Source organism: Lutzomyia longipalpis, chromosome 3 (assembly GCF_024334085.1).
Source record: "Lutzomyia longipalpis isolate SR_M1_2022 chromosome 3, ASM2433408v1".
Classification (NCBI taxonomy): domain Eukaryota; kingdom Metazoa; phylum Arthropoda; class Insecta; order Diptera; family Psychodidae; genus Lutzomyia; species Lutzomyia longipalpis.
In genome coordinates, this window is record NC_074709.1 from 8,244,489 (window position 1) to 8,257,482 (window position 12,994).

Below are 12,994 nucleotides of genomic sequence, written 5' to 3' on the forward strand. Positions count from 1 at the left end.
AATATTAAATCAAATAATCAGGGAACATTGAGAAGGTGCAAATGAAGCAGAAATAGGGGAAAAGAGCATTTGTGTTGAGGAGAATTATGTATGTTTGCGCGCCAAAGCTCAAAAAGCTTCGGCTGACGACTGATCGCTTATTGTCCGACGAGGCTCGCTCACGGCGGGCCCCACACGAATGTGGTCAAGTCAGGTGGTGAGGGGTGACCCCCTACCGACTGGCCAATGGCATCGTTGGCTTTTATGACGCACGCGTGACATCATACTCACCTCGTGTCGCAACAATGAAAGGAGCTTGGAAGTGCTTTGGGTGGTGGTAGAGGGGGGGCACCCATCCGAGTTAGACCCACTTGCCATCCAGTCGGGCTGTATTTAAAGTGAGGCAGAGCCCATGAGATATGCATTGGTTTGCTTGCATTCGCCTAACGCGTCCACAGTCGATAGAATTGTTGTAATTAACCGCTTTTTTTCCTTTATCACCATTTTCAAATAACTTGGAAGAGCCCCCAACCAGTTAAGAGAGCTCCCCCCGAAAAGTGTGACTTTGAGGATTTAATTTGAATTTATTTAAAAAAAAAAGGAAGTGTGCTCCTGAATTTAACGAACTCCGGAACGGAGGAAAAGCGGACTTAGACACAATTTTATCGAGGAAGGATCTCCTGCATCAAGTAGACCAAAGGATTTTTTCTCCTCATCCACGTACGCAGTGAAACAACCAGAATTTCCTAATCCCAGTAAATTCAAGAAAAAGTGTTTAGGCGTTTGCGAGGAACTCTTAAACTGTTTGAAAAACAGATTTAAAAAAAATCTTGTGAATTTTTGTGTGTTTAACCCTTGATTTGTTCGAAAGCACAATGGCCGTTGCAGCTGCACAGAAAAATCGCGAAATGTTTGCCATCAAAAAATCCTACAGCATTGAGGTGAGCAAAATATAATCTTTAACTGTGATTTTTTTCTTATTTTCTTGCAAAAATGGTGAAGTGTTAAGAGATCTTGCCTGAAAAAATTTTTAAACTTCCAATCGGTACTTTCAGTGAACTTGATGAACCTTGCCCGTGGCATTAAATTTAAAATTGCTCAACTTTTTCTTCCGTTAAACCACGTAATTTTTTTCCCACTGATCTCTTGTGGATTTTCTCTATATTTGCAATGTGACAAAAATGCTGCAATTCCCTGTGATGTGATTAAATTAATTGCTGAGTAATAAAGTTTAAAGAGTTAAAATGCTGCTGGAGAATTGAGGAAGTTTAGAATAAGAATGTTGTGTGTTGAAATTGAGGAAATAATAAATAAAACATTAAAGCTCATTATTTTTGGGAGATAATAAAATTTTTCTCTCACTGTGATAATGTATTGAAAGTTATTGAAAAAATGCGAATTTAACGACATGAGAATCATTTAATTATCATGTAAATTCTCTTAATTGCTTTGTAAACTATATAATCTGTTGATTTTTTAGTGATCTTCAAGCATTATGTGATCTTTGAGAGATCTCTGCAATTGATGATCATTGAATTCAACAAGTTTTCAATAAAATTCAATGAAAATTTTCCAATCAACACATTCTATCTGATCTCAACGATCAAATGCAAATTCTAAGATCGCGATCGCGACAATCAAAAGCTCATTAAAAAAATGGAAAACTTTAATGATTTCTTTTGCAATATCCGCTGGGAAAGAAGCCACACAGAGCTTCATGATTAAATTTTTTTTCCTGCAAATTTTTGGTATCAGCAAACAGTAATTAAAATAAAATTATATTGTTTGAAAAAAAAAGCGTTGAAAAAAGAGAGAATAGTATGAGAAAACAATTCCGCAGAGCTATGAAAAAAAATTGAAAATTGAAAAAAGGCGAGTAACAAAATTTAAACCGTACAAAGAATCACCTTGAAACTCTCGAATGCACCAGTTGAACTGGTTAATAAGGGACTCAGAGTAAATTATATTGAAGCTGGCATGTCGCTCCGAAAAAAATATATGCCTCAAATTGCTGATCGTTCCACCGAAAGAAGCGAAGAAGAAGAAATAAAAGAAAAAAAAATGATCGAGAGTGAAAAAGAAGAACGGAAATTGCTCGAGTTGGTGAAATGTGGAATTTCACTGAAGATTCACTCTCAATTTTGTTGATCTTTTGGCTTTTTTTTGCGTACGCGCGATCGCGAGGAAATCCTCTCTGGGTGGGACAAATATTGATGGAAAGTTGCGCGCGGAAGATCACTCAAAAAAAAAAAAAAAAACGATCGCGTACTCATCCATTCTCACAAGCCTAAACGTCTCTTGTGCAAATAAATCGCTCTGCCTGTGCGAGCTTTCAATTTACTTTAAACAAATTGCTGCTGCTGACTTTTTCTCATACATTTTGCAGGTATGTTTGCAAAGATACAGGGACAAGATCACGTAAGATCACCTGGTTGATGGGGGGCAATGTGCAACAGAAAAGAGGTGTCCAAGTAAATTGATTGTGGTGCAAGGCCATCAGCAAAATGCATTAAATCACTTTTCATGCAACACATCAATCGTCGCCCAAAAGAATCCCACGAGTTCTCCTTTTCTGTATGCGCGATCACGGTGCGATCTTTGAGAATTTCGCGCGATCTTCTCGCACACAGAAAGACTCAAAACACACAAAGGAATTCCTCGAGAAAATCCAACAAGTTCGTGGTGCAAAAACCCGAAATATTAAAATCCCACAATGTGGATCAAAATGATTTGCACGATCACCTTTTTTATGTGTGCGACAAAGTTGTCTTTCCTTGGTCTAATTGAGACCATGCTGGAGCTAAATGTTTCCAATTTGATTTCCAACACATTTTCTTGAATGAAAAATTCAATGTCATCCACAAATTCTCAAAAACCCATCCTCAGGCACGCGATATATTGTTTTTAGTTACTACAACATTTTTTTCTTTACTTCGTTGCTAACTTCTCACATTCAACTAGAGCTCCATTTGCCCCCACCTTTGCCCTACAAATGTTTCTTGTTTAAAGGTGATTCTCATATTGGATATTTCCCACTTTTCAATTTTCTCAATTTTCAATGCTGTGTGATTGAGAATTTTCCACATAAATCTCTGTTAGAATGAAAATTCGCATTCAGCAGTGATGGGATTTTACTTTTACGCATTGTTGACATTTTAGAGTAATTAATGTTCTTTAGTCGGAAATAAATATGAAAAATAACGGAAATGTTTGTTTAAATTATCAGGAAAATAGGTCAGGAAGTTTTGAAAGCTTCCAAAGCTTATAAAGCACATTAAAGTTACAATCTATCGACGTTTTGACTTAATTTATTTATTAAAAAATTCCTTTTTTTTATTTTAAACAATTTTCGTAAATCTTTTTATTTAAAAATTTACCTTTATTTAATTAATATCCCGGAAGTTTATATAACTGATTGGCAAATCCATGAAAATAAATTTAAAAATGCATTTATTTGGATTTAAAATGCGCCCTTCGAAAATATCTTAACCCACAATTTTCCCTTGAAGATGTTTAACTTGTTCCGGAAGGTAACAAAACCTATACACCTGTTTGACCTAATTTTGCAGACTAGACTTCCTAAAATTTCGGAAATATGCATTAATATTTATATTTCATACATATGTAAGAAAAAAAATTACGAAATTGTTGTTTTTGATATTTTCTTTCAATGAAATTCAAATAAATGTTTAAATGCAAGATAAAAGAGAAAATTAGCAGCAAGAATAAAGTTCTGTTAAGCTGATGAAGGAAGAAAATTGGCGGAAAATCTTCTTTTCAAAGTAGAGAAAAATTACGAAAATTACAAGGAAAATGTAATCAATATTTTTGACTCATGTCATCAATGGAGAATCAAAGAATTTTCTCTACATCGCCACGCGACTCTCTGCTCTCTTCTGACCATCCAAGAATGATGATAATTTTCCCATAAGAGGTCAAAGTGAAAATGTCTTTAGTATAGAGATGAAAAGCGTCTCCTTTTATGAGGAAATCGTCATTTCGAATGAAGAAGTGGAAGAGACAGACTTGAATTGAACTCATTTCCGGGGACATTCGCCACAGACAATTCCCTCCGTAAAACTTCTTATGAATGAACGGAAAGACTTTTAACCCACATTCCGTCGTAGTTTCCTTTCTGGGGTCACCTCTTGTGGGATTTTTCTTTCCATGGGGATGGATTTCTTATGTGCGATTTTAGCAAGAGCCAAAAATCTCACATTCTTACAATCAATCTTTGTTCTTTCAGAATGGTTATCCATCTCGTCGTCGTTCTCTTGTGGATGATGCCCGCTTCGAGACTCTTGTCGTGAAGCAGACCAAACAATCTGTCCTGGAGGAGGCTCGCCAGCGAGCTAATGGTAAGTTGTGGTTTGACCCTGAAGTCCCCGCATTGCTTATTTAACATTTTTATTTCACTTTTTTTTCGCAAGACTTGAATTTATTTCTTTTTTGGTTGCTTTTCCATTTTTTTTATTAATAAATGTTGTATGTGTGTTATGTGATGGTTTATAGATACACTCGATGACTGTCACCTTCCAAATGAGGTCCATGAACTCCAAAATGTATCTCAAGGTGAGGATTTTGCGGTTTTTTTTTTCTTTTTCTTCTCTGAATTGGTTTCATTTTCTTTATTTATTTATATTTTATTTATTTATTTATTTCTCGTGTTTCCCCCATCAACATTTCCGGTCCTTGTTGCTTCCTTGCAAATTTCCCGCAGATGATAAAGTTCAAATTCACATCTCAACTGCTGACGATCAGTTGAATGGTGAAAGTATTATGGGTAAGTTTCCATTTCTTTGCGAATTTTTCTTCTTCATTTTTTTTTCTTATGATTTTGCATGATTTTTTTATTTTCGCATTTTTTTTTGATTTTCCCTTCAGTTGAAGATGTATTTGACAAATCAGATGATGATGAAATTTCTCTGGAAAAGAATGAGACACCTTACGAAAATGGTAAGTTCCCCCGTAAAGCTGTAAAAATTCTCCATGGCACTTAAGGCAATTTCGCTTGGTTGCCACCACACAAGAGCTCCATCATACTTTCCCATCCATTTTCATCGCCCCCGCAAGAATCCACCGCTCCTTAAGTTATTTTGCAGAGAGAAAAAAATGTGGATGCAATGCGAAGAAAGATGTCTAAAGTGGAATATAGATTTGTGTGAGCTCTTTATCCGCTTTTCTTGTCCTTCCCTCTCGTCGCAACAATTCATTGCTCAATGTACAAAGAAGTCAAGAGATTTGAGCCACCCCCGTCATAATTTTCCCATCTCCCTCCCCAACCACTCTGTAGCAAGTGTACGCTCTCAGTGCCTAATGGAGGGTGAAAATTTCATTGTCGCTACATGGCTGGAAATCACATTGCGAGATGAATTGCAATTGAGAAGCTTTTTGCCTCTATGGGGGAGCTTTAGGCGCGTACCACTTTTTTATTGAAACTTTTTGTTGTTGTTCAATTCGATAAATTCAATTTCAATGTCGAAAAGCGTTTTACCTGCGTGCCTAAACTCCAATGGCATGATCTTGAGGGAAGATCAAGTTCAGTGTATAAATGAAAGTAAATTAGGCGTGAGGCTTTAATTGAGGTAGAAAAAAAACTAAATTCAAGAGCTTCTCTGAAATTTTATGTATTGAGTGTTTTAAAATTTGAGCTTTAGCTTTTCATGTTTTTCTTTTATTCTTTGAGTATTTAATATGGAATAGAAAGTTTGTGGTTTGAGCCAATAGTTAAAAAATATTTAGGGTTTTATGAGCTTTTTAATGGGCACATTTAAAGCTTTAATGAAGAAGAAAATTCAAGGGTTTTGTTGTTTAAAGTTTCTATTCAGTTTTTGTTACATTACTGTCGCGTTTATTACATAAAAAACCATGAGATTTATATATAGAAAAGAAAGCTCTAAGTTACAATAAAATCCAATGATTTATGAGCTTTTCAATAAGCAAAGAAATAAAGTTTAAATTAAAGATATTAAAGCAGAAAATTCAAGGGCTTCTGATCAATTTTTTTTAATCAAAATAAGACTACAGCAATTTAATAAATAGATTATTATATATAGTATGGAAAGCTTTGAAGAGCGGAAGTTTTTAACGAGAAAGACATTAAATTAGATTAAAAAATTAAGCTTAAAAATTAAAGCTTAATTATTAAGTTAAAAATCTCAAACGTTTAGCTTTCAATGTCGAGATTAAGTTCAGAAAGCTTTATTATAATAAAAGCTCTGAGATGTGATCAAGTAGAAAAATTAAGTTCAAAAGGAACAATTTCAAACAACAAAAGGATCAATTTCTTTAATCATAATAGGACTTTAGAGCAATTAAATAATTAAATTATTATATATATACAGTATGGAAAGCTTTCTTAGAACGGAAGTTTTTAACCAGAAAGACATATAAAATTAGATTAAAAAATTAAGCTAAAAGCTTAATTATTGGGTTAATATTCTCAGACATTTAGCTTTCATATTAAATGTCGAGATTAAGTTCAGAGAGCTTAAGCTATTAGAATAAAAGCTCTGAGATGAGATCAAGAAGAAAGATTCAGTTTAAAAGGAAGCCTTAAAAAGCTCAGAATTTAGACTCAAAAATCAAGAAGCTCACAATTAAAGCTCACAGATGGAGCTTTCAGATTAAATTCAGACATCAAGCTATAAAAATCAAGCTCACAAATTAAAGTTAAAAAAAAACGTAGCTCATGGCTAATTGTTTGCATTTCTCTGTGGTAGATTGTGGACTGACAGAAGATGAAGTCCTCCTGGCTAACGCAGCTTCAGAGTCCCCTGAAGCGGAGAAGAAGATCCAGCGCGCTGCCCTTGTGGTGCGTCTTCGTGAGGGTATGGGTTCCCTGGGGCGCATTCTTAAGGCAATTGAGACCTTCCATGGGGCTGTAATTCATCTTGAGTCGCGCCCATCGCGTGCCGAGGGTGTGCAATTTGATGTGCTGGCCAAGGTTGACATGTCCCGTGCCAATCTCCTTCAGCTCATTCGCGCATTGCGCCAGACAAACTCCTTCGGTAGCGTCAACATTCTCACAGATGACAGTACGGCCGTTAAGACCCCGTGGTTCCCCAAGCATGCCTCCGAATTGGACAACTGCAATCACCTCATGACGAAGTACGAGCCAGATCTTGATATGAATCACCCAGGGTTTGCAGACAAGACATACCGGGCACGTCGCAAGGAGATTGCCGAAATTGCCTTTGCGTACAAATACGGAGATCCCATTCCACACATTGAATACACCGAAGATGAGAATAAGACATGGCGTGCTGTCTTCAACACCGTCAAGGATCTCATTCCGAAGCATGCATGCATTGAGTACAGACGTGTGTTTGAGAAGCTAATCGATGAGGGTATCTTCCGGGAGGATGGTCTGCCACAATTGGAGGAAATGAGCTCATTCCTGCGTCGCAATACCGGGTTCACCCTCCGACCAGCTGCTGGCCTCCTAACTGCTCGTGACTTCCTTGCCTCATTGGCATTCCGTATTTTCCAGAGCACCCAGTACGTGCGACACGTCAACACACCCTACCACACACCAGAACCGTAAGTACCAACCACTTTCCGTTGCCTTTGATCTTTTCCCGCAGCAGCACCACTTCCTGCTGCTTCCCAATTCCCACTGCCAGTCAAAGAACAAATTGTCTCTTCCCTTTTGTAATAATTCGATAAAGCTGCCAACTTTGCAACTATTTTCACCCCTAATGGCATCTCCATTGAGGGGGTGTGGGCAAACTGTTGCTCCCACAGAACGGCGCTCTTTTTCGCCAGCTACTCTCTCTATGTTGTTCCCCTAATTGATCTCACTTTAATCACATTATAAATTCCATCCGGACCAATCTGTTTAGGGGTGCTTCTGGGGATGGGCTGCTTTCCTCCCCTTCGTCTATTGTTGCCGGGATTGGAGGTGGGGGTGGTGATGAAAATTGTGAGATAGAAAAAAGTGTATGATATCGGAGGTAAATTGGCTTTTCATTGAGTGCTTGTGCTTGTCATCTCAATGAGCACTTGTCGGAAGGGGTTGTGTCGCATACCTACATATGCCCTAAATATTGATTTTACTGAAGGGCTATTTACTTGCCTATTTACGAGACTATTTACTGTTCGAGGAGGAGGATGGAAAATAAAAGAATTTCCGGTAATTAACAATGTAGCAACAGGGTGAAAAATTCATCCCTTATTCAATTTATTTCGAGTTTGGTATTTTTCTTTGAATTCAAACTGAAGCTTTTTGAGCTTTTTAATGTTTAAGGAAGATTTTCTTTAAATTTGAGTTCTTTCTAATTGCAAATCTTTTACACAAAAAGTTTCTTAGATGTTTTAACTTCTTACTTATTCAGAATACATTCTTTTGAATAATTTAAAGATTTTCCTGGTCAATTCACTTCCGGATTAGAAGACTTAAAAAAACTTAAATTAGGTGTAAAGGGTGTAAAACAGTCTCAAAATATTTTTTTTGCTTTGAGTTTTCTTCAAAATTCAAAGAAAGAATCTGGAAAAATATTCAGAGAATGTAAAGAATCTAAAGAATTTTTAATTTCATGCATTTTTCTTCTCTGATTAAACGTCATTCTGTGAAAATTCTGGAAAATTTTCTAGCACACACGACGAAAATCTTTCTATTTTCATTACCTATTGCATAACACGTCCAAATTGTGGGAATAAACATCTCTTTTTTCCCATGATTGATATTGAACCAGAAATTGCAAATGGGCTTCATTAATTTTTCCACTTCATGCTTAGTTGTTTGTTTATTTTTTTTCTTCTCACACGAATTATTTTGTAGCCCGTCAGTCTTTATTTATATTTTTTCTTTCATTGCAAAATAAACAATTTTATCGGAGATGCATCATGAGAGAGAGAATTTTTTTTTTTGCAATATAAGGAAAGACTTTTCAATCGAGAAAAAAAAACAAAGTATTTTGATCTTGGATAGGGAATTTGTGGGAATGGGCAAAGGTCATGTGTGGTGTAAAATGTGGTTTTTGGAATTTATAATTGTTCCACTTTATTTATTTATATTTGCAATTTGTATTGCAACATCTTTTCATGGGCAATTTCTATGAAAACATTTTACCTGACTGCCAATGTGGCGGGTGGGAGGGGAAGAGGGGGTATTGTTGGCCTTATAGGAAGACATTGTTGGCCTATATTAGTTCAATAGAAATAAATGGAAATGGCTAAAAAATGATAATTTATTTCTTCCTCACAATTAGTGGAAAAGAAAGTAGGTTTTCTTATGAAAAAATAGGTCATTTATGTGTGGCAAATTTACTTTTATTATTACGTCAAAAGCTGTGTGAAGCTGCGGGAAAAATTGAATTTATTCAGCCTATTGCATGGGGCAATGTTTCAATATTCTTATGTTCGTTTTTTTTTGTCTTTTTTCTAGCGATGCAATTCATGAAATTATTGGTCATCAACCACTTCTTGGAGATCCCAGTTTTGCACAGTTCTCCCAGGAAATTGGTTTGGCATCGCTCGGTGCTTCCGATGAAGAAATTGAGAAACTCGCCACGGTAAGTTCTGCAAATCTTAATTATTTCTCTTCTTTTTTTTTCTTCTTCTTAAGAGAAAAAAAAACTCTGCAATGTATGTTGAATGTTTATTAATCAAGGCCTCTTTCGGAGAGTGGAGTGACCATATACATGGAATGGCACTAATTAGATGTGATGATGAATAGCTGATAGTTCTTTTTTTTTCGTTTTTTTTTTTCTTCATGTGTGCATTTTCTACCTGGGTGGGTGTTCTTGCACCTCAGCCAATGTAATGCAAAGAAGTTTGTATTGTAATTGTGCAATAATTCGTAAATCAAATTAACTTTACGGCCACCGGATGTCTGTCTCTCACTCACTCTCTGTAAAAAATCACACATTGGCCATTCAATTCTTTTGCTTTTTTTAATACGAGGTCAAAGGCAAAGAAAATGAGTCCGCGCGAATGGAGCTTCAGCAGTAATTTTCAATTTATTTTTTTACAAAATGATTAAAACTAATGTTAACGCAAATTTACCTAATTGTGACGCAGAAAAAGACTAATGGTGACTCAATTCCCTTTTCTCGACTTAAATTTTCTCTTATTTTTACTCAGCTTTTGTCTTATATAGACTCAGTTTTTACCTATTTTTTACCTTATCTGTAGTACAAAATACTTAATGTAGCCGTGAGTCACAAACAAACAAAAAGACCTTCTTTGATGGATTAATATTCCACTAAAAGGATTCTGTTCATTCAAAACATTCGCTGTCTTACATTTTTTTAACGTTTCCTTAACCCTTTCGCGTTCAACGTGAAACATAAAAACATTGAAACATGCGCTCTTTTATTAGGATATTCTGTGGATGTTTTCAGAGGCCTTTTATCAGTCAGAACGTCTTCTTTGGCCTCTTTTGGGTGAATTTGATGCATTTGTAACTTAGAAAAACAATTAAATTCATAAATAATTGGAGAAATAAAATGTTTCACGTTTGGGTCAGCGTATGACCCAAAAAACACGAAAGGGTTAAGATAACACTCGCGGCTAGATTAGGTATTTTGTAGTAAAGATAAGTTTAAAAATTGAATCTACATAAAGTAAAGATTGAGTCTAAATAAGGCAAACTCTGAGTCGTGATAAGGAAATTGAGTCACCATTAGTCTCTTTCTGAGTCACAAATGGAGCATTTACAAAATTACGTTAAGAGATTATAGGAGAGATTTTTTTAGCTTAGTAGCTAAAGTAATGGACTTTCAAGATAAATTCCTTCGGTTCGAATCACGCTTTGAGCAGATTTTTTTTCTTCTAAAAGATTTCCTAAAAAGGATTTTTCTTGACCTTAAAAAATAAATTCTTCTTCTATTTTCCTCTTAAGGTCTATTGGTTCACCGTGGAGTTTGGGCTGTGCAAGGAACAGGGACAGGTTAAGGCATACGGAGCTGGTTTGCTATCTGCCTACGGTGAGCTGTTGCACGCTTTGAGTGATAAACCCGAGCATCGTCCCTTTGAACCAGCCACAACGGCTGTACAGAAGTACCAAGATCAGGACTATCAGCCAATCTACTACGTGGCGGAGAGCTTTGAGGATGCCAAGGATAAATTCAGGCGCTGGGTATCAGCCATGTCCCGACCATTTGAGGTGCGCTTCAATCCACACACAGAACGCGTCGAAGTTCTGGATTCCGTGGATAAGCTCCAAACACTTGTGGCACAGATGAAAACAGAGATCCTCCACCTCACCAATGCTATTGATAAGCTGGGGAAGCCTTTCTGCTAAAGAGGACACCACCTCAGTCATCCGGCCCCTGCCCCACCCACCCATATTGCCCACTGTGAACTCTCTCTCTCTCTATCAGCTACACCACCATCCCCGAATCCTCGGGAAAGAAATCGGACACAGGATTGGCTGGTGGGAAGTGAGGATGAAAATCTCGCTAAAAAAAATCCTTAATTTATTTCACGAACCAACATTTCGCGCCCTACTCCCTTAATATTTCGTTTTGGACCAAAAATATTCTTTAGGCTGAGTTCCTAAGAAAGAATGAGAAAAAAGATAAACCCCAAATTATGATTAAAGAAGATGAAGAAGGAGGAAAAAGTTAAACCCCAAGAGGTCATAAAGTCAACCGTGTCAGAGTGAATTTTATCATACATTTTTCGAGCAAATCTCTGTGTTTAGCGTTTAGTTATACGTAGGATTTACATTGTCTGTAGGTCTCGTTAGATGCACCATTGAGCAACATGATTTTTTTTATATTAATCTCTGTGCACCTGCAAATACTCTCCACGTGTGATCTCTCCCGGAAGTGAGTTCTCTGAATTTTTTTTTCAAATTGACATTCAGAGAAGAATCCCAGAGAAGAGGAGAAAAAAGTTGTTCCCGCACGTGGAGAATCCCACATAATTTACGAATTTCTGCACATTACACCTCATCTCAAGAAAAAGCAAGAGAGATGCGCTAAATATAAAAAATATATTTCTTTTCTATAAGCCTGTGTATATAAAAGAAAAATCTCTCTCTATATATCTGTGTTAAAATATAAGCATAAATATTCTAGAAAAAGTATCGAAAAAAATTGCAAGAAAAAAAATGAGAAAATTATATAGCTTATATGCTTAAAAATTGAGCTTTCGATTTAGATCAAGTTTCTCGACCCCCTCCCCCAAGTTCTATAAGTGTTTTTAAAAGGCAAATTTATATATTAAAAAAATAGAGTATTGCTTAAAAAATGAAAGAAAAAAAAAACAGAAATTTATTCGATTCCTGTGAAAGAGAAAAAAAACATTTTGATTCCCGTGAAAAGTATTGTTGAATAAATCACTATATATTATTATAAATTATAAATGTTGGATCAGAGTGACAAAGTAAAGAGAAATTTATGATATAATGTACATATAGATTTAAATGAGTGTAAATGATAGTACTCTGTATAAATAAAGAAATCATAAATGAAAGAATTTTTATTGTTTCTTTTTTTTTGATAAAAACTTTACAGAATTCCAAGGAAAGTCTTCTCAAAATTCTAATAATTAAAAATAATCCTGAAAACGATTTTTCCTTGAAAATTAATTAATAGAAAAGAATGAAAAATTAGTCACGTGGCGCATGAATAATACCGAATTAAACTCAATGGGTCATAATTTATGCAAAATTTCATGAGATTTGCATTTTGGGCATTTTGGAATCTCCCGCAATTTATTGGCACGATTGGCGGTTAGAACTTTGAAAATTGCGAAACTTTCATGAAATTTTCACAATGTTTTCTAATTAAATTTCCCTTAATTGGAGGTTAGGGGAGATCGGGGTAAAAAAGTCAGTGGAAAATTTTCAAATGCCAATTTCTCCCAACTTATAAATCGAAAAAATGCGAATTGATAAAAACTCGTTTTTTGATACTTTTTTCCTTTAGCAAATTTCTAATCTGATAATTTTTCTCACTAGCGGGGTTGATTCAGAAAACGTTGCCAAGGTGTATTTTTCACTAAATTTTAATGATTTTTCTTAACAATTATTCGAAATAAAACATGCCCCTTGGGGTAAATA

General features: G+C 35.7%; 1 protein-coding gene across 1 annotated transcript; it reads left to right on the plus strand.

Moving 5' to 3' along the window:
- The first annotated feature begins 320 nt into the window (after nt 1-320).
- On the plus strand, nt 321-12,408 carry LOC129791863 (tyrosine 3-monooxygenase). Its single transcript, XM_055830458.1, has 8 exons — nt 321-920; nt 4,226-4,337; nt 4,492-4,551; nt 4,700-4,762; nt 4,864-4,935; nt 6,702-7,521; nt 9,368-9,494; nt 10,826-12,408. Exons 1-8 carry the CDS (start codon nt 855-857, stop codon nt 11,225-11,227), a joined length of 1,722 nt encoding a protein of 573 aa, XP_055686433.1. The 5' UTR covers nt 321-854; the 3' UTR covers nt 11,228-12,408.
- Nucleotides 12,409-12,994: the final 586 nt, after the last annotated feature.

Coding starts and splice junctions, on each gene's coding strand:
- LOC129791863 (XM_055830458.1), top strand. CDS start 855: ATGGCCGTTGCAGCTGCACAGAAAAATCGCGAAATGTTTGCCATCAAA. Junction 4,552..4,699: donor ACTCCAAAATGTATCTCAAG/GTGAGGATTTTG, acceptor AATTTCCCGCAG/ATGATAAAGTTCAAATTCAC. Junction 4,936..6,701: donor TGAGACACCTTACGAAAATG/GTAAGTTCCCCC, acceptor TCTCTGTGGTAG/ATTGTGGACTGACAGAAGAT.